This window comes from Gorilla gorilla, chromosome 2 (assembly GCF_029281585.2).
Source record: "Gorilla gorilla gorilla isolate KB3781 chromosome 2, NHGRI_mGorGor1-v2.1_pri, whole genome shotgun sequence".
In the NCBI taxonomy this organism is placed as follows: Eukaryota; Metazoa; Chordata; class Mammalia; order Primates; family Hominidae; genus Gorilla; species Gorilla gorilla.
In genome coordinates, this window is record NC_086017.1 from 134,197,649 (window position 1) to 134,216,500 (window position 18,852).

The window sequence follows — 18,852 nt, forward strand, 5'->3', positions numbered from 1 at the left end:
CCCTTCTTATCTCCCACAGGGCCCCTCATTTTGAGTCCAGAGAGCTAAAATAGTAAGTTCTTGCTGGCTGCTGACTCCAGTCCCCACCAATTAAGGCAAACTGAGGTCTTTTGTTGGAACACAATCCCAGGTAAGGATGTGGAGGAATTCGAACCCTTGTGTACTGCTGGGAGGAAGGTCAAATGGTGCAGCCCCTCTGGAAAACAGGATGGCAGTTCCTCCAAAAGCTAAAGATAGAATCGCCATATGATCCAGCAATGTCATTCTAGATATACACCCACCAAAACTGAAAGCACAGGCCAGGCATGGTGGCTCACTTCTGTAATCCCAGCATTTTGGGAGGCTGAGGCAGGCGGATCACCTGAGGTCAGGAGTTTGAGACCAGCCTGGCCAAAATGGTGAAACCCCGTCTCTACTAAAAATACAAAAATTAGCCAGGCATGGTGGTGCGCACCTGTAATCCCAGCTACTAGGGAGGCTGAGGCAGGAGAATTGCTTGAACCCAGGAGGCAGACGTTGCAGTGAGCCAAGATCATGCCACTGTACTCCAGCCTGGGTGACAGAGTGAGACTCCATCTCAAAAAAAAAAAAAAAATTGAAAGCACAGATATGAAAAAAAATTTGTACACCCATGTTCCTAGAAGCACTATTCACAATAGCCAAAAAGTAGAAGCAACCCAGTGTCCATCAATGGACACTTTGTATGGATCCACAAAATGTGGTATATTCATATAATGGAGTATTATTCAGCCCTTAAAAAGGAAGAAAATCCTGACACATGCTATAACATGGATGAACCTTGAAGACATCATGCTAAGTGAAATAAGCCAGTCACAAAAAGCACAAATACTATATGTTTCCACATACATGAGCTACCTAGAGTAGTCAAAATCATAGAGACAGAAAATAGAACGATGGTTTCCAGGAGCTTGGGGGAGGGAGGATGGGGAGTTAGCGCTTAATGGGTATACCGTTTCAGCTTGGGAAAATAAAAAAAGTTCCAGAGATGGATGGTGGTGATGGTGGTTGCACAACAATTTTAATGTACTTAATGCCACTGAACTGTACATTTAAAAATGGCTAAGATGGTGAGTTTTATGCTATGTATTTTTATCACAACTAAAATAATCCATTAATTTTTTTTTTTAAAGACCCAACCCTAGTGACTCCACCAACAGGGCCCCCTGGGCTGTCAAGCTGCTGTTCCCATAGCACTTAACTCCCTCACTGTGAGGGCTGGATATTCCCTAAGGAGCAGAGACAGTGTCTTTTTCATACTGGCAGGCTGTATATAGTAGCAGCTCAGTAAATGTTTGTGGAATGACTAAAATAATAACATAAAGACCATTTATATCTATAACTGGTACGGGAGTAGAGTTCAGAATACTTAAAAAAAAAATAGAGACAGGGTCTCGCTCTGTTGCCCAGGCTGGAGTAGCAGCAGCAAGATCTTGGCTCGCTGTAACCTCAGGCTCCTGGGCCCCAGCAATCCTGTTGCCTCAGCTTCCCAGTATTCTGGGCCTGGGATTACAAGTATGAACCATCGTGCCCGGCCCAGAATACTTTTCTTCATGTCAGGTTTGAGACAGGAATGCAGGATGTTCACGGCCCCTCCTCATGTGGTCTGTTGGCTGAGGGTGTGAGTGGAAGGTAAACATTTTCCACCCTCTGCCTATAGGGTGCACAATCTGCCCACGGGTATCTGAGTATCTCGGACATTGTCGCGTGGTCATTATAATTCAGAACCACACTGCAGCAGAGCCAGACACCAGAGCAACCTGGGGAATGCAGCCAAGTCCTTGAAGGAGACAGGAGAGGAGATAATAACCTTAAAAGCGGGAGGTGTTGGGGAAAGACTGAGGAGACAGGGGATCTCTCCCCAAGACCCTGTCCCACCCCTGATGTGTGGGGAGCGGGGCTGACTACCTCATTGCCACACCAGACTTGGCAGCCCCTCTGCCGGGACCCTGGCTGCAGATCCACAGGACTCGGGTGCCTGATCCAAGTTGGTGAACCAAGATCCCCCAACCCGTGCCCCATCCTGAACCCTGGGGCCCTGCGGGGAATGTTTCTTAGGCAAAGGACCAGCACTCACTAGAGGAGACAGCCTTCTCTCCCTTCACACAAAGAAGAGTCTGGAATTATCTCTCACCCACCCAACACCTATGACCTTTAAAACCTCAGGGCTCCAGCTCAGGCACAGACCAGTCAGGTGCAGGGTCATCCACAGTAAGAAGGAGCTCCTGTGAAAGCAGAGAATCCTTCAGAGCCCTCTCAGGCCTGGCTGGGGCGTTCTCTGGCCCCTGAAACCTTTGGGGTGTTGAGTTACCTGACCTTGACTCTGGTCGTCCACCCTGCCTCAAGGGCAATCAGTCTGCAGCCTCCTGCACTGCGCGGGGCTGGGGACCTTCCATGCCCTACCTCACCTCAGCTCCCAGCAGCCCTGCAAGTCCTGGGCTAGCTAGCTGGGCACCCTCTTACGGATGCTGCTCCTCTGTGCCTTTTATCACAATGATAACAGAACAATAGAGCAGTACGTTATCTAACATTAATACCCTGTGAAGTCCGTGTCTCCTGGTCACTAAACCCTAGCTCCCACAAGAATGTGATAAACTCAGCTGACTAATTATTCATTGCTTAGTGTCTTCTCTAACAGAAGATGAGCTTCATGATGCCAGTGATGATGTGTACTTTAATCCATGTCACACTGCCCACCTGTAGCTGAGTGTCCTGCAATGTGGCTGGTGGTCCCCACTGATGAGGCAGAGGTCACACACTAGCTGAATGGATGAGTGAATGGCCATCCCATGTTACAGATGAGGACCATCCCCATCCCATGTTACAGGTGAGGAAACTGAGGCTCTGATTAGGTGCCTTGCCCAAGTTCCCACAGCCACCAGGCGGCAGAGCTGGGTGTGGACCTGTCTGCTTAACACAGGTGCTCATCTTGGTCCCTTCCACTGACTCCTGGGCAAGGGTGAGCTGGTGATGCCAAGGTCTGTTTGCATCTACCTTTGCTGTGACACACGTGGTATGGCGCCTTCTCTGGCCGAGAAGGCTGAGGCTGACTGAGCTCTCCTCTCCCCAGGCAGAGCTCCAGGAGCTGTCTCTCCCTCCAGAACGCCTCTGCTGGCATGTCCCAGAGGTCCTTGTCCCTCCCAGGTGTGGGGAGGGCACAGCTCCCCCAGCCCTGGCGCTGTCAGCTGCAGCAAGTGCAGGTATCTGGGGTGGGGGAGGACAGGCAGGAGGGCTTGCAAGCCACTGGTGGACATCCCAGCATGGGCCCCGGCTCCAGCTGACCCGCCCCGTCAGAAAGGCTGAAACGTTTCCATTTGTCACCACACGTCAGACAGGGGAGACAACTAAGTGTCTCCGGGGTCTCCAGGGGTCCCCTGGCCTCTGGCCTGCGTCTGCCCATGGCCAGTGGTGGCTCAGCATCAAAACATCCTACAGGCTCCTTGGCCAGTCCCTGGCTGCACCCCGGGGTGGTGTGTGCTGCACAACTATTCTCCTCAGGGCCAGGGGAGAATGAGGCCATGGACAGTGGTGGCCCCTGCCTGACACCCCGCCCTATCCAAGACAAACTCTTCTCCCCAAACCCCCATCAGTCTCTTCCTCTTCCTTAGATCCAGGCCCAGCCTGTCATGCTGTGGAGTTGATTTATTTTTCTTGTGGCCTTGCTCTCAGTGGGGCTAGAGAACAGCATGTCATCACCCTCTCTAAATATTACAACTCTGCAGAGAATTGATGAATGTGACTCATCACCCTCCATTCGCCAACTAGAGAATCCCCAGGCCTTTCTTTGTTGATATGAGTGTGATCATAATCATAAAAATAACAGTAACAATAATAATGGCAGCTCACAATTACTGAACACTTGTTATGTGCCAGATACTATGCTAAGCACTTTCCCCATATTATTCCATTTACTCTTTGCAACCCTATTAAGTAGGTACTCTTCCTATCCTATTACGCAGATGAGGAAACTGAGGTTCAGAGTGGCTCAATGCTTGTAACTTGTCCTGGTCACATGGCCAGGAAACAGCAGAGTAGGGGCAATGTGCAGAACTGCTTAACCCCAGCGCCTAGGCCTAACCACTGTGCCCCGCCCCATGAGCCCAGCCCCAAGGGGTGTTTTTAAACTATGATGTCACCCCCCATCTCCTACTTAACCACCAACCCAAGCCAAAAGTTCAACCCCAAAACAGAGACCAGAGCAAGCACTGTGTTTCTACCAAGGGCTACAACCAGTGCTGCTGATGGAACAGGGAAAGAGGCCCCAGAGGGACATTTGCATATGATTGCTTGCAGTTGGCCTCTGATGTGTACCAGCCACCTCTGTCCCTGGCGATGTCAGAGTCAGAATCGTCTCTGTCCCCATGAAAATTATAGCATCTTGATTTTTCTCTCCTTTCATCTCTTTCCTGATTGCTGTCATTGATCCTGGCACATCCCAGAGAGAAATACCCCCACTGTGGCAGGGGTCTGACGTGCAGGCCACTCTGTGATTAGGGCAGTGTTCTTTTATCAACCCAAAGTCACTGCCTCCATGGGAGAGAGACAGAGGGAGGAGTCACCCCAAGGGCAGTCGCCGTAGAAGAGGCCTGAGTCAGCCCCTCTGACCAAACACCCTTGCTGGAGGGCTGGGGGCCCAAGAGCCAGCACCGTGGAATGAGGAATAGGAAGATGCCTGCTGAGTGGGAGAAGAGATGGTGAGAGAGGGCAAGGAACTGGGCCGAGGCGCAGGGGTGGCCGGTGAGCCGGCTGTGTTGGCCGAGGCAGGCTGGGAAGCTGTGCTGGAGGTGCCAGACTGCTTCTGAGCAGCAAATTTTCTGGATTTCCTTTGTGTTCCACTGAATGAGCGAAACCTGCACAAAGCTCTGCGGAGCTGAGAGCAATCAAGGAAAGCACCTTTGTCCATGCGGTGCCGGGGACAGTGCCTGGGCCAGTGAGGTGGTGAAGACAGGACCAGGAGAGAAAACACCAGAAGGGGGAGCTCAGTGACTTGGCTCGTATATGTTGGGACCACTTGGTGGGCTACCCCTTCCCACTTTAAACCTGAGACTATGGGATCTGTTCTAATAGGGAAGTCTGTTTCCTCACATGTCCTATTTTAGGAACTACCATCAGACAGGAAAGGCCCCTGGTGGCTCCTCAGTCACAGAGACAGAGAGACAGACAGACAGACAGACACACACACACACATACACACACACACACACAGAAAACCAAATCTCTCTCCTGCCTCTCCTCTGAGTCTCCTGTTAGCCTGAGGGCTCCCCAGACCTCCTTCCCAGATTCCTCGGACACACTCCTTTCTCCTGGGCACGTAAAAACATCTGTCCGGTAGTCAGGCTGGGTAAAAACTAGTACCAGAAAGCGTTCCAGGGTATTTCTCCCACTTAACCAACGACAGGACAAGTTACTTCATCTCTGTGCCTCAGTTTTCTCTCCCGTAAAATGGAGATAATCACAGTACAGCCCTCTTCTTTGCTGTGGGGTTTAAGTGAGTAGATGAACGCACATAGGGCGGTGGCTGGTTCAGGCAAGCTCTGCGTAGGTGTGACCTCTCACTGCTAGTGATCGTTCCACCATGGGAGGGCCAAGGTGGGTGGGAGAAGCAGCAGGGAAACGGCACATCTGCACTGCCTGAAGGACTCAAGCCCAGAAGTCCGGCCACCAACTCCACTTCCCTGAGCTGGGCTCAGCTGCAACCCCCTCAGGTCCTTCCCAGATGTGGAGATTCAGCCAGGGGCAGCCTTCTTCCTGGGAGACCAAGGTGACTGCTGCCTACACTGTCCCTACCTGACAGAGAAGCATGGGGGTTGGGAGACCCCCAAAACTGGGGGCCAATGTGTTATGCAGATACATGTCTCTCCTAAAGGCTTAGAGTCTCAGTTTTGAGAGACAGATGGAAGACATGCAGTCAGAATCCACAGTCTCGGATCCCAGGGCAGACTTGGGAACTGGGCAGTTCTCATTCTGCCTGAAGAAAACAGTGCTTCCCTCACCCCTACTGCTGTCAGCCTCACCTTCTCTCTCTCTCTCTGTGTGTGTGTGTGTATGTGTGTGTGTGTGTGTGAGAGAGAGAGAGATAATTTGCACTATTTCACTTAATCACTCTCTTGAAAACTCAGGCCAAGCCTCCAAAGAGTCCTCTTTACACCAACCTCAGAGGACTCGTGAGTCCTAGGGAAACTTGCCTGGGGAGAAGGAACTGTCCGGAAGGCAAACACAGCAGCTCCTTTTCTGGGCATATGGGAGGATTATCAGGCTCTCCAGGAAGCCATGCTGGATGAAGGCCACTGTATCGCTTCGTGTCCCCGTGGAACTCATAAGCAGATTTTGCACTCTATTAATCTACATCTGTTTGCACGTCCCTGCTGTCAGCAGCTTCTGTCTAGGGAGGCGGCAAACACGCAGTGAAAGGAGCGTGGGCTCTGGAGCGGCCACTTGGGTGCAGCCTGGCTGTACCACTGCTGGCTGGGGGACCTTGAGCCCTTGAGTCTTTTAATCTAGAATGCATTCCCCACCCTTTTTTCTTTCTCCATGACTGGCTTTTTAAAGAGTACACAATGTAGACTGTCCCACGTTCTGGATTTGTCCAGTTGTTTCTTGGTGATGTGTTTTTTTCTTTAAACTTTTTATTACAGAAAATTTCAAATAGAGTATACATGAAGTAAATAGCATACATGACCCATCTATCAACTGGGTGTGCTGATAAAGGTAGCTGGCTTGCAGTGCTGTCAGGAGGACTGGTGATAAGGTGGGCAGAGCCTGGCCCAGTGCCTGGCACGCACTGGCTTAGGAGGCATGGAAGCTGCCAGATGGTGGTGAAGATGAGATGATGGTGGTGACATTCGGGTCCCAGTCTATGCTTTCCATCTCTCTTGGTAGGCTAGGAGCTCCTCCCCAAAGTGGCTGGTGTTGCTTCCTCCTTTCTCCTCCTCCTGTTTTTATTCTCTCCCTGCAGCCTCATTGTCCCCCCCCTCCCCACCCCCCAAAAAAGTTCCATGGGACACCATGATAATTCACTCATTTAACACACCTGGAGGGGTGGGGCTGGCATGCTCTAGATGACACACTCCAAAGTCACCAAGCCACCCTGTTGGGCTGTGCCCACTTGAAAGGAAGGAAGTGGGATGTCTCCACAGGGGTCCAGCTCTCCCTCCCTTCCATCCTCCTCCCCCAGCTTCACCCCTACCTCACGTTGTCATGTTTCTGGATGTAAATCTTATGGAACATCATATCCTCCTGCTTGGCGTTGATGTCTGCTTTCATCTCCATGGCAACATGACGGGGAAGGACAGACAGCAGGAGCCGTTCCTGCGGAGGGAAGCACATGCTTTCATCACCACGCCTTCTACCTGCCTGGCAAGTGCTCGCTCCTCCACACCTGTGCCCCTGCCTGAGGGCCCTGGAAAACCTCTCAGGCTCTCCCGGGACTCCTGGTTAACAGTGTGTGTGTGTGTGTGTGTGTCTGTGTGTGTGTCTGTGCATGTGTGTGTATGTGTGTGCAGGATACCTGTCCCCCATCTCCCCTCCCCGGGACACCAGCTAATCCTTCCGCCTCCCTCGCCACGTTTCTCGGGCAAAAGCGCTCCTGGTGAACCTGTGAGTACTGAGCACCTCGGGTTAGAATCCTGGATGTCCCCTGAGACTCTGCGTGACCTTGGGCAAATTACCAAACTTCTCTGAGCCTCAGGTTGCTCGTCTGTAAAATGGGGATGGAGTTGTTGAGAGCATTAAATGAGATCCACTCCATCAGTTATCAAATATTTATTGAGCACCTACCATGTGCCAGGCACTATTCTGGGGACCAAGTGAGTTAACACCAAGAGTGAGACAGGCAAGGTTCCTCCTTCAGAAAGCTTCCGGTGTCATGGGGGTCTGGGGTGCCACTATGGGGGCACTGAGCAGGGATACCTGATCTCCACTGGAGTAGTCAGAGACGGCTTCCTGGAGACTGGAAGGATGGGGTGGGGAGGAGGTGCTCCAGTTCCACCTGGGGGACAGTGGCCCAGGAGAGTGGGAAAGCAAACTGACTCAGAGAAACCACGTCACAACCAGCGGCAGGGGAGGTGGGAGAGAAGCAAGTGGAGGGGCGGGCCACATCACGGAGGCTCACGTCAGCCTGTTACGGAGTCTGGATTATGCTCTCTTTCTGAGCTCCTCTCCCGGGCCTGCCCTTCTCCAAGATGCCCAGCTGCCTCCCTGCCAGGCTCCCTATCAGGCTGGTGCACATCATTCGCTCATCCCCAGCCTTTCATTTTGGCTGCCTCCAGCCCTCCTCATTCTCCTGCCCTTCACTCTGCACCAGATGCTAGAGTCACCCTCCCATATGGTCCTGAGATTCTTTTGCTTCTATGTCATCTCTGCTTCGTCTCCCTCCACCTGGCCCCAAACATGGCACGTCCCACCTCTGTCCTCGCCCCATTCACGCCTGCACTCTGGGAGTAAGTCCATGGCCAAGGTTCCCACTATAGAGGTGGCTATATCAGCCACTTCCCACATCCCTACCTCCCGTCCATGGCTTGCCAGCCTCCAGCTGCCCACCTGGATGTCTTGCCACCACCACCCTGACATCCCACCCAAACCACACTCGCTTTCCCACATTGTCATTCCCCAATCACTTTTCTTTCAATTTCCCTGCCTTTGCCTGGGACAGCCCCATTCTGCTGCACCAGTGTCAAGATCCTGCCCACGTAAGTGGCTTTTGCTTTTCAGATCTTTCCCTCTGACACTCATTCCTTTCCCCTCAGCCGCAGGCCCTGTCCAGCACTGACGAAGTCCTGCTCATCTGGAAACAGCTCTCACACTTGTCCTTTCTGTTCTGTGCCTTCCTCCACTGCCCACATGCAGTTCTCACCTGGCTCTTGGATTCTGGTCGCGACACCCTGGACCGACAGCCTCCCTCTGTCCTCCCTGACGCCTGCACAGCCCCGATCTCTCTGAAACACTATCTGTGCTCAACACCTCCACAGGTTTTCTAGTTTCACCAGCCACATCACATATGGGTTCTTCCAGACCCACTGAACTCACTCTTCCTTATTTTCCACTGCAAATCAAAGCCCATGTCCCCCTACCCCCTTGCTATGCCTCATGCTTGCCTGGCCCACTCCTGCCACCCCCAGACTGGCTGCTGCTCCTCTCCTTGCTGAAGCACCCTCTCCACCCAAACCTCAGCCTGTTGCCACCCAGGCCACCTTCAGGGCCAGACTGGATGACCAGGGTACCCTCCAGATCACTTTGCTTGTCTCCAAGCTTGCTGCCTCTGGTCCATCCTTCCCACTGCAAGCAAGCAACTGCTTTTCCTAAAATACGCCAGACCATGTCGCCTTCTAAGCCTCCTGACGCTGCTGAGATCAGCCCATGCCCACAGCCTGGCCCAGAGGTTTCCGTGACCTGACTCCTCCCTGCCCTTCCACCTGCTGTCCCAGCAGCACTGAAATGAAATCCACACTCCACTCCAGATAGAGCAGAACACAGAGGCCCCCACACTTCCTGGGGTCTTTCTTGCTGTTGCGCACAAGCTCCTCAGCTGGCATCACCCTCCTCCTCCACTGCTCCTCACCCTCCTTCAGGGTCTCCGTTTTCCCAGGAGGAGGTCCAATTCTGGCTGCTGGCATCCCCTCCCCCACTCGCTGAAACGCCACATCAGTGGCCTGTTAACTGTGTGTGAGGAGAGGCCACCTTGGGGACCGGGGCTGCATCTTGTCCAGTGCCACAGCCCAGAGCCTTATGCTCCAGAAGCTGACACATTAGTGAAGGGCGGTGTTCTCTGTGGGTCGGTCTGGTCTCCCCAAGCAGCAGGAAACACGACCACCAAAGGCCAACTCTCAGTAAATAGTTACTGGTGATAGAAATAGGAATTAAAAGACAGTGTGGGATGACTGGGAGAGACCGTGCTACAAACCGTTTGGCTGCATGAGAGGCCCTCCTACATTTACAACCACTTCTGGGGCTGAGGGCCAGGAGGGGTGGGCAGGGGGCCGCTGGGGAACAATTCTGAGCCCACTCATCACAGGGCACCTAGAAGCTTCCCCCAGGCAGCCCCAGCAGCTCTTTCTGCACGCCTTGCTGGCTATGGCCGGTTGAGAAGCACCTGTCTGCAGAAAGCTTCCCCTCCTCAGCACACTGGCTCCGAATATGGAATGGCAAAAATATGTTCTCCCCTAAATCCCTGTGGATTTGGTGGAATGCCCAGATTGGCCCGGGCAGAGCAAGGAAACTGTGGCAAGCTGTAAAATGGCAATTCCCCTGGAGAAGTGAGAGGCACAGCCCCAAAAATGGAAGGAGGAGGTATCCTGATCTCAGGTGAGAGATGCTGAGGCCTGGAATGGGGATGATGAGGGGCTTTTCAGGAATGCTGAGGCCTGGGGGTGAGTGTGGTGCAGTGTGCCAGAGGCAAGGTACATGTGTTAATAAAGGGCAGTGGGAGGACCCCAGGGACACTGCCAGCAAGGGCTTCCTTCAAGATGCTGGACCAGAAGCTCAGACAGGGCCAGAGTGAATGGGGAGAGCCAGGCTGGGGACTGGTCAGCGTAAGTGGAGACCTGACAAGACATGGCGACCACCGAGGCAGCGCTGGAAGGGAAGTGGAGACAGGTAGGGACTGGGGGGCCTGGAGAGGTACTACAGAGCTTTGCCCCCTCGTTTGGCTGTCTGGATGTCACCAGCCATATCACTGTGACTCACTTAGGATGCAACCAGATGGCATCAAGGACGCCCCCCACAGTAGTAAAACATTCTGCACTCAGGGTGGCCACAGCATGTGCTCCATGCCAGCCTGGAGCCATGAATGACCACTGCCATCTTGGCCATTTCTCCGTGTCCCCCACACTCAAAGGCAGACCTTCCATGTTCGTACCAGCCATGGGGGCTGACGCAGCATGCGGCACTTAGATGAGCTCCACTGATGCTTGCTGAGGGTCTGGGGAGATGGTAATCTAAGAGGGGAGGGGAGGCCTCCGGTTTGGAGCAACCTTATCTCACAGGAGCTAGTGGGAGCCCCATCACCCTGCAGACCCGCCCACTCTCTCCCCCAGGCCACACAGCCCCCCAGGCCTCCCATGTGTGAGCCATGACTCAGAGTCACCAGACCCCTACCTGATTCACGCACAGAAGAGGAGACAGTGGGGATCCAGACCTGGAATCCAAACAGGACTCCGCCCCCAAAGAGGGAAGGGCTGGACCCCTGATGTGGCCCTCAGCCATGCTCCCACCCCACCCAAGAGTGGTGTACACAGGGCAGGTCCCTCTTTGCACCAGGAATCTGTGGCCCTGGGAATGACCTGCCTTCCCTGACCCAGGCAGTCATTCTAGGAGGAGATGGGACTTTCTTCCTTCTCAGAACCACCAAACCCCAGAACTCAGAGAGGGGAATAGCCAGGTGTGGGGTGTTTCAGGGGATGACAGCTCCTGTCTCCTCTTCTTCTCCCTCATCCCTCCCATGCGGAGCACCTTAATCCCAGTTAGGAATGCTGGCTTCTCTCCTTACTCCAACTCAAGGCGGGGTGCAGTGCGGGGAGGGAGTGGTGAGCAGTGTGGGGAGGGAGTGGGGGCCGTGTGGGGAGGGAAAGAGGGACCCTCTTGCTGCTGGGCTGTTTGCAAACCACAGGGACGCCACATGGCTATGGGCACCAGGCCTTGGGCATGGGCCGGGTAGAACTCCCTTCCCACAGGGCCTGGAATGCTGGACTCTCTCCAGGGGAAACATTCCCCATGGGTTGGTCCCCTCCCGGGGAGTGGGGCTGGCAGCCGTAATAAGCACTGCCCGCCCCAGGCCAGGCGCTCAGCTGAGGTACATCTCAGGGCTTGACTCCGTCCCACTGTGCAAGGGCAGGGGCCTCACTCACCTGCTGCTGGTTCTCCCGCTGCGAGTGGAGCCGCGCCTGGATGCACTCTCGGGTCTCCTGGAAAGCCTGTCTCTGGGACACCTCAGCCGGATAGTGGGTGCAGACACCCACGATGTTGGTGCAGGAGAAAATGAGAACATTGGAGACAAGCTGCAGAGGGAGAGAGGAGCACACCGAGCTCAGATCCTGACCTTCCTGGCCCCAAAGCGTGAAGCCCTCAGCCCCTGTCTCAGCAAACTCACACCTGGCGCTAGCAAACAAATGCTGAGGGCACCCCACACACGGCCAACCACTGTGAGCAGCCGAGCATAATCGATCGGGCTCTCTGATGTCCTCAAAGCCAGAAGTTTGGCTGGCTTGTCATGGGATATGTCCTCTAAAGACACTGAATCACCTAATAATCACACTAAACATGCCTATAGTACCAGAAATTAAAAGGCTACATGTACTGTGACAGAGGTGTGTGTGTGCTGGGGGCAGGAGGGCCACTGCAAGGAAGGTGCCACAAGGGTGCTGGGATTTCACTTTTGAAAGTGTGATAGAGTCCAGTACAGGACAAGGGGCCACCCTCCCCCAGAGATCAGCTCCGATGAATCAAGGCTTCTCGAATCCCCTCAGGTCCCCAGAACTGTGCTAAACGCTCTAGGGAACAAAAGGGCAAGGCTGGCCAGTCGGGGTCCATGGCCACAGTGGGTCTCCACTCCTTCCTCCCTAGGCTTCTGGTCTTTCTGTTGCCAGCTCTCTGACAACCACTGGACCAGCCGGCCAGTGCCTGCCATTTCCCCCGCTCCCCAACAACTGAGATGTGTGTGTGGAAAAACACCACTGACCCTCCAGGTCAGCAAAGTCAAAGCTGGAATTCTTTTGAAGGGAATACTCACTGAAAAGCTAAGGGAAAATGAAACACAATACAACACGACACGGAAAGCAAGGTTATACGGTACATTCAGATCCCAGTGAGTGATGTGTAGGCAAAATTTCTCTTGGCAGGTAGAGCTCCTGGATATCTGAGTACATGGGTCCTGTTGTTGTCCTTGACTTGGGGCCACATGGAACAGAGCCACACAATGATGCTCCGGCTCCTAGGCTGTGGGGGCTTTGAGCTGCACCTCAGTTACTCCCACCAAAAACTTCCTTAGTCCCAGCTCCAGAAAAGGAGCCTGGGTCAGCCGCTGCACCTTCTGCTGTGGCTCCCTTAGCCCTCAGGAGGCCTGTGTTAGTCCCAAGTCCTGGGGTAAGGAGGGCACTTGGCCATTTGGATCCCAAAGAGTCTTGCTGTGGGACATCGGCTGCCTGGCAGTGGCCCTGGCAGATGACTCCTACGCTCTTCTCTAGGGGCCTCTTGGCTCTCGACTCAGGTCTGCTTTCTACCAGAAGGCTTTGCCCACCACAGCTTTGCGATGGTCCTGCCCTTGCTCCTTGCTGAATGTGGTACCATCTTTCCCTGGAGACATCCCATGGTGTGTGTGCCCCGGTCCGTGAAAAGACTTTCTCTTTCCCATTTCAGGCTCTTACTCCCTCCTGGCTGAAGAATGCCCTGAGCTCCCCATGTGCCTCGTGGATGTGCCTTCCAGGAAGGGGCAAGTTCAGATTTCTAGCTCCACTGCCTCAGACGACTACTGTTGCTGACTCATAACTCCCATATCCTTCCATCCCAACCCCATCTACGCTAGCATCCCATTGCTGTCATTTTATGTAAACACATGGCATAGGAAAAGTCAACCTATTTATCATAAGGAAAGAAGACCCCTGCTCTTCAGGAACTTACAATCTGCTTGAAGAGTGTTATAGATGGAATGTTTGTGTCCCCCAAAAGGACTGTTGAACCAAAGAATGGCTGGTTGAGCCCACGGCTTCTGGAAGATTCATCAGAGGCAAGAGTGCAGGAATGGGAGACGGGTCCAGATGCTGCCACAGAAGCCCAAAGCATGAGGGAACAAAGACCTGCGTGTGGCTGGGAGCCATTCAGGGCCGAGCTGACTCAGAAGGAAGAGCCCCTAAGACCAGGGAGAAGAAAGTCCAGGAAGAAATAGACCATGGCCTGAAGTAGTAACCAATGCTGTGATTATGAAGTGAGACCCCAAAAACAGGCCTCTGGGAAGTCACTGGGAACCACTGGGAGAGGATAAGGAGGAAGAGATGAGGAAGTGAAGGCTGAGGGGTAGGCCACAGGGAATTCTGAAGGATGATCTAGTTAGAGGAGATCTGTGTGAAAAGAGAGGAAGGTTCTCGGTGATAAGAACAGGAGTGAGACAGGAGAAACTAGGAAGAAGAAGATGAGGAGCTAGCCTCAGACAGGCTAGTGCATCATGAAAATACTATACAACATGACCAAATGGGCTTAATCCCAGGAATGAAGGCTGGTTCAACTTCAAAAAGCAACCAACGTAATTTTCCATATTAATAGACTAAAATTAAAAAACTATATGATCATTTCAACAGTTTCTAAAACATCATTTGGCAAAATGCAACATACATTAATAATTTTTAAACTTACCAACTTAGGAATAGAAGGGAAGTCCCTTAATCTGATCAATAGCATATACACAAACCTACAGCTAAATTATATCAAACCTAATGGTGAAAGACTGAATGCTTTCCCCTAAGACCAGCAGCAAAGCCAGGTTATTCCCTCTCGTCACTCCTATTCAACATCACACTGGAGGTCCTAGCCTATGCAATCAGACAAGAGAAAGAAACAAAAGACACACGGATTAGAAAGGAAGAAATAAAACTGTCTCTATTTGCAGATGGCATGATTGTCTATGTAGAAGAACCTCAAAAAATTTTAAAAACTACCAGAATTAATATGCAAGTTTAGAAAAGTCATAGGATACAAGATCAATATACAAAAAGCAACCTACTTTTATATATGAGTAAATACCAATTGGAAGTAAAATTTTTAAAGGTATAGTTGGCTCTCTGTATCTACAGGTTTTGCATCTGTAGGTTCAACCAACCTTGGATGAAAACCCTCCGATATGGCAACTGTACATATTTTCCATCCATGGCTTGTTGAATCTGTGGATGCAGAACCTACAAATACAGAGGGCCAACTGTACTATGACATTTTATATTTAAGGGACTTTTATATAAGGGACTTATATAAGCATCTGAGGATTCTGATATCCCCAGGGGGTCCTGGAACCAATGCCCTGTGAATACAGAGGGCTGAGTGCACCATTTAAATAGCACCAGAAACCATGAAATACTTCAGTAGTAATCTAAAAAAAAAAAAAAAACTAACAAAAAATCTAAAATTGGTCTTTATCTAAGACCTGTTCACTGAAAGCTATGAAACACTGATGAAAGGAATTTTAAAAGACTTTAATAAATGGAGAGATATACCATGTACAGAAAAACTCCACGTTCTGATGTCAGTTTTCCCCAAATTGATACACAGATGCAACACAATCACAATCAAAGCAATGAAAATAGCCAAAATAGTTTTGAAAAAGATTGCCAATCAAGTTAGCAGACTCACACTACTCAATTTCAAGACTTACTATAAAGCTACAGTAATTAAAACAATGTGGTACTAGCATAAGGGTAGAAATATAGATATATGGAATAGAATTTAAGAGTCTAGAAATAAGCCTTTATATTTTTGACAAGGGTACCAAGACAATTCAGTAGACGAAGAGCAGTCTTTTCAACAAGTAATCTGGGAAAATTGGATATCTACATGCAAAGGAATGAAGCTGGACTCCTTACCTCATACTACACACAAAAATTCACTGGAAGTGAATCAGAGACCCAAATATGAGAACTATAGATATAAAACCCTTAGAAGAAAACATAGGGATAAATCTTTATAACCTTGGATTAGGCAATGATTTCTTATATATCACACCAAACATACAAATAATAAAAGAAAAAAATAAGTTGAACTTCATCAAAATTTTAAAACTTTTTGTGCTTCAAAGGGCACCATCAAGAATGTGAAAATACAACCCACGGAATGGGGAAAATATTTGCAAATCATATTTCACACCTTTAGTTTTGACAAATGTATAATGGCAATTACATGAAAGGAGTCTTTTAAAAAATCGTGATAGATCTTCATTTGTATGGCAATGAGTAAAAAAAAATGGTGCTAGAACAATTAAATATTCACATGATAAAAACAAACCTCACAAAATATACAAAATTAACTCACAATGGTTCAGAGGCCTAACTGCAGAACCTATCATACAAATTTTTAAAACAATGAGTACTATCACACACTATTAGAATGGCTGAAGTTAAATTAGATTAAAAATGGAAAGAAAAGAAGAAAGAATGAAATAACAAGTACTGGTGAGAATGCAGAACAACTGAACTCATACTTTCCTGGTCGAAATGAGAAATGGTCCAGCTACTTTGGAAAACAGTTCAGCAATTTCTCATCGAGTTAAATATGCACTTGCCCTATGACCCAGCAACCTCACTCTTAGGTATTTTTTTTCAAATGAAATGAAAAGTTATGTTCACACAAAAATCTTTGCATAAATACTCAGCTATAAAAAGAAACAAATCACTGATACGTACAACATGGATGCATCTCAAATATATTATGCTAAAATGAAGGAAGCCAGACTCAAAAGCCTACAGACCATGATTCCATTTAGATGTGGGCAAAACTGTGGGCACTGCACATAGATCAGTGGTTGCCAGGGAGCAGTGGGTAGGGCTGACAACAAAGGGGCAGCACAAGGAAACCTTTTGGGGTGATGGGACTGTCCTGTATCTTGACTGTGTTAGCAATTACACATCTGTATGCATTTGTTACACCTGCAGAACAATGCACTAAAAAAGTGAATTTTACTGTATGCAAATTATACCTTAATTAAAAAAAAAAAAGGGCAGGAGTCATATCCAGGAGACTAAGAGAGAAAATGTTAGCAGATGGCTGGACAGAGAAAGAGTGGCCTTCCCTCTTTCTGAGGCCAGAAAGAGAGGCCAGAGTCTATTTTGAGGCATGACCCCCAAAGCAATTATCAAGTGTCTGCTGCAGCATCTCTATACTAATCCTCCGGGTCTCTCCTGCTGTAATCTGACTCCTCCTATAGCCAGAAGTCCAATGGCAACAGACAGTGCAAATCCAGGTAAAAAGATGTGTGGTAACCCAATAGCCGTCCAAATGGCTTTGCTAAGCTTAGTGTGCCTTGGTGTTCATCTCTCTTTCACTAAACACAAAACCAGGCAGGCAGAAAGAGGGTGCTGTGGTTTGAGGGTGGGGTCTTGAGCAAGGCTATTGGAAAGGGGAATTTCAGCAAGTTGGACCTGAAAGTGAAAAAGAGATTAATAGCTGCCTTACACACACACACTCACACCATCTGCCAAAAAGGCAGGAATCTGGGCACCAGGTCTTAAAGGGTGCTAAGGTCCCTGTGCAGATGCTCCGCTTATGAATAGTGGGGAGGTATCGGTAAAATCTGATGGAATTCTGCTTACACACAGAGGGAGTCTGAAGTTTAAAAATGATCCCACACCTTGGGGACAAGGAAGGTATGTCCAAATGCTGCCAGGCTCTCTTCTCCACTCAGTGATCAAATAATGAGCCCCTTCTTACACCCCCTTAAAGACAGGCAAAGTAAAAGTAAGTATAAACCCTGTCCTTGTGTAAAGGACCTAATTAGTAAATAATAACAGATATCAGTCACTGCTGAGGCTTCACAACAGCAGGTAAACAGGGCCTAATTAAGGGTTTATTGGTTTTCCCTGTGCTGGCCTCACAGGACACATCTAACCACATGGAACACGTGTGTGTGTGTGTGTGTGTGTGTGTGTGTGTGTGTGTGTGAAGGGAGTTGGTGGTATGGCAGAGCACGTGACATATACCCACAGTACACCAAGTGGAGTGAAAAGGAGACCCAACAATACAGCAGACTGCAGCCCTGGAGTAGCCTCAGCATCTGCTTTAAAACAAGCAGCCGGATGCAGTGGCTCACACCTGGAATCCCAGCACTTTGGGAGGCCAAGGTGGGAATATCACTTGAGTCCAGGAATTCAAGACCAGCCCGGACAACATAGTGATATCCCATATCTACAAAAAATAAAAATAAAACAAATAAAAATTCACCAGGTAGTCCCAGCTACTTGGGAGGCTGAGGCAGGAGGATCACTTGAGCCCAGGAGGTAGAGGCTGCAGTGAGCTATGACCATACCACTGCACTCTAGCCTGGGCAACAAAGCGAGACTCTGACTCCAAAACAACAACAAAAAGTTTAAAACAAGCCCTGCAGATGGATGGGGTCTGAATGGACAAGGTCCAGGGGGTCCCAGGACCACACCAGGAGAGACCCCACTAGAGGGGGAATGTTTGGAATTCTATTCTCAGAGTCAAAACCAAGGGGAGATGCCTATGAATATTTAATACTTCTAAAACCCCAGCACTTCTGAAACCCAATCTCTGGCTGCCCGCAGGCTGCAGGTTTGATTTGAGCCAAGAGTGGGAAGTTACAGTGCTCGGTTTGTGCAGTGTCTCCTTGGAAAGACTCAAAGAAACCCCAGCCACTGGCCTCAGGCACTGTGATCGTTTCTGCCTCTCCTCTCTGAGTTTTCACGGGGCTCCATGGGCCCACTGCAACAGGCTTGCTACTGGATAATCCTGGGAAAGGTGCAAGGCAAAGGGGAATGAGAAATGCATGGTTTTGGAGTAGAAGGAAATGAGTTGGAGACTAGGGTTGGGGAAGACCGCTGCTCAGTTTGCTCTTTTATGCGGTTCCTGTTCCCGGTAAGTCAGCTTGCCCCTTGCAATATGGTTCACAGGTGAATGGGGGTGGCTGTGGTGGGAATCAGAACTTCCTGGCGAGCCAGATTTAGTGATGGGGGAGGGAGCAGGATGTTCAGTTAAATTTGAATTACAGACAAACAACACATACATCTTTTAGTATAAGTAGGTTCCAGGCAATATTTGGGACCTACTTATACTAAAATATATATATATATATATTCATTATTTATCTGAAATTCAAATATAATTGAGTGACCCATATTTTACTGGGCAACC

At 50.1% G+C, this 18,852-nt stretch overlaps 1 protein-coding gene across 2 annotated transcripts in view; it reads right to left on the reverse strand.

Moving 5' to 3' along the window:
• Positions 1-18,852, reverse strand: part of ADCY5 (adenylate cyclase 5) — a 167,040-nt gene that overhangs the window by 58,291 nt on the left and 89,897 nt on the right. For both annotated transcript variants that reach the window (XM_031009482.3, XM_055383817.2), the window contains exons 2-3: positions 11,859-12,008; positions 7,205-7,326 (exon numbers count right to left, since the gene is read on the reverse strand). In XM_031009482.3, the coding sequence (XP_030865342.2) occupies positions 7,205-7,326; positions 11,859-12,008 (272 nt within the window). The remainder of the gene's footprint in view (positions 1-7,204; positions 7,327-11,858; positions 12,009-18,852) is intronic.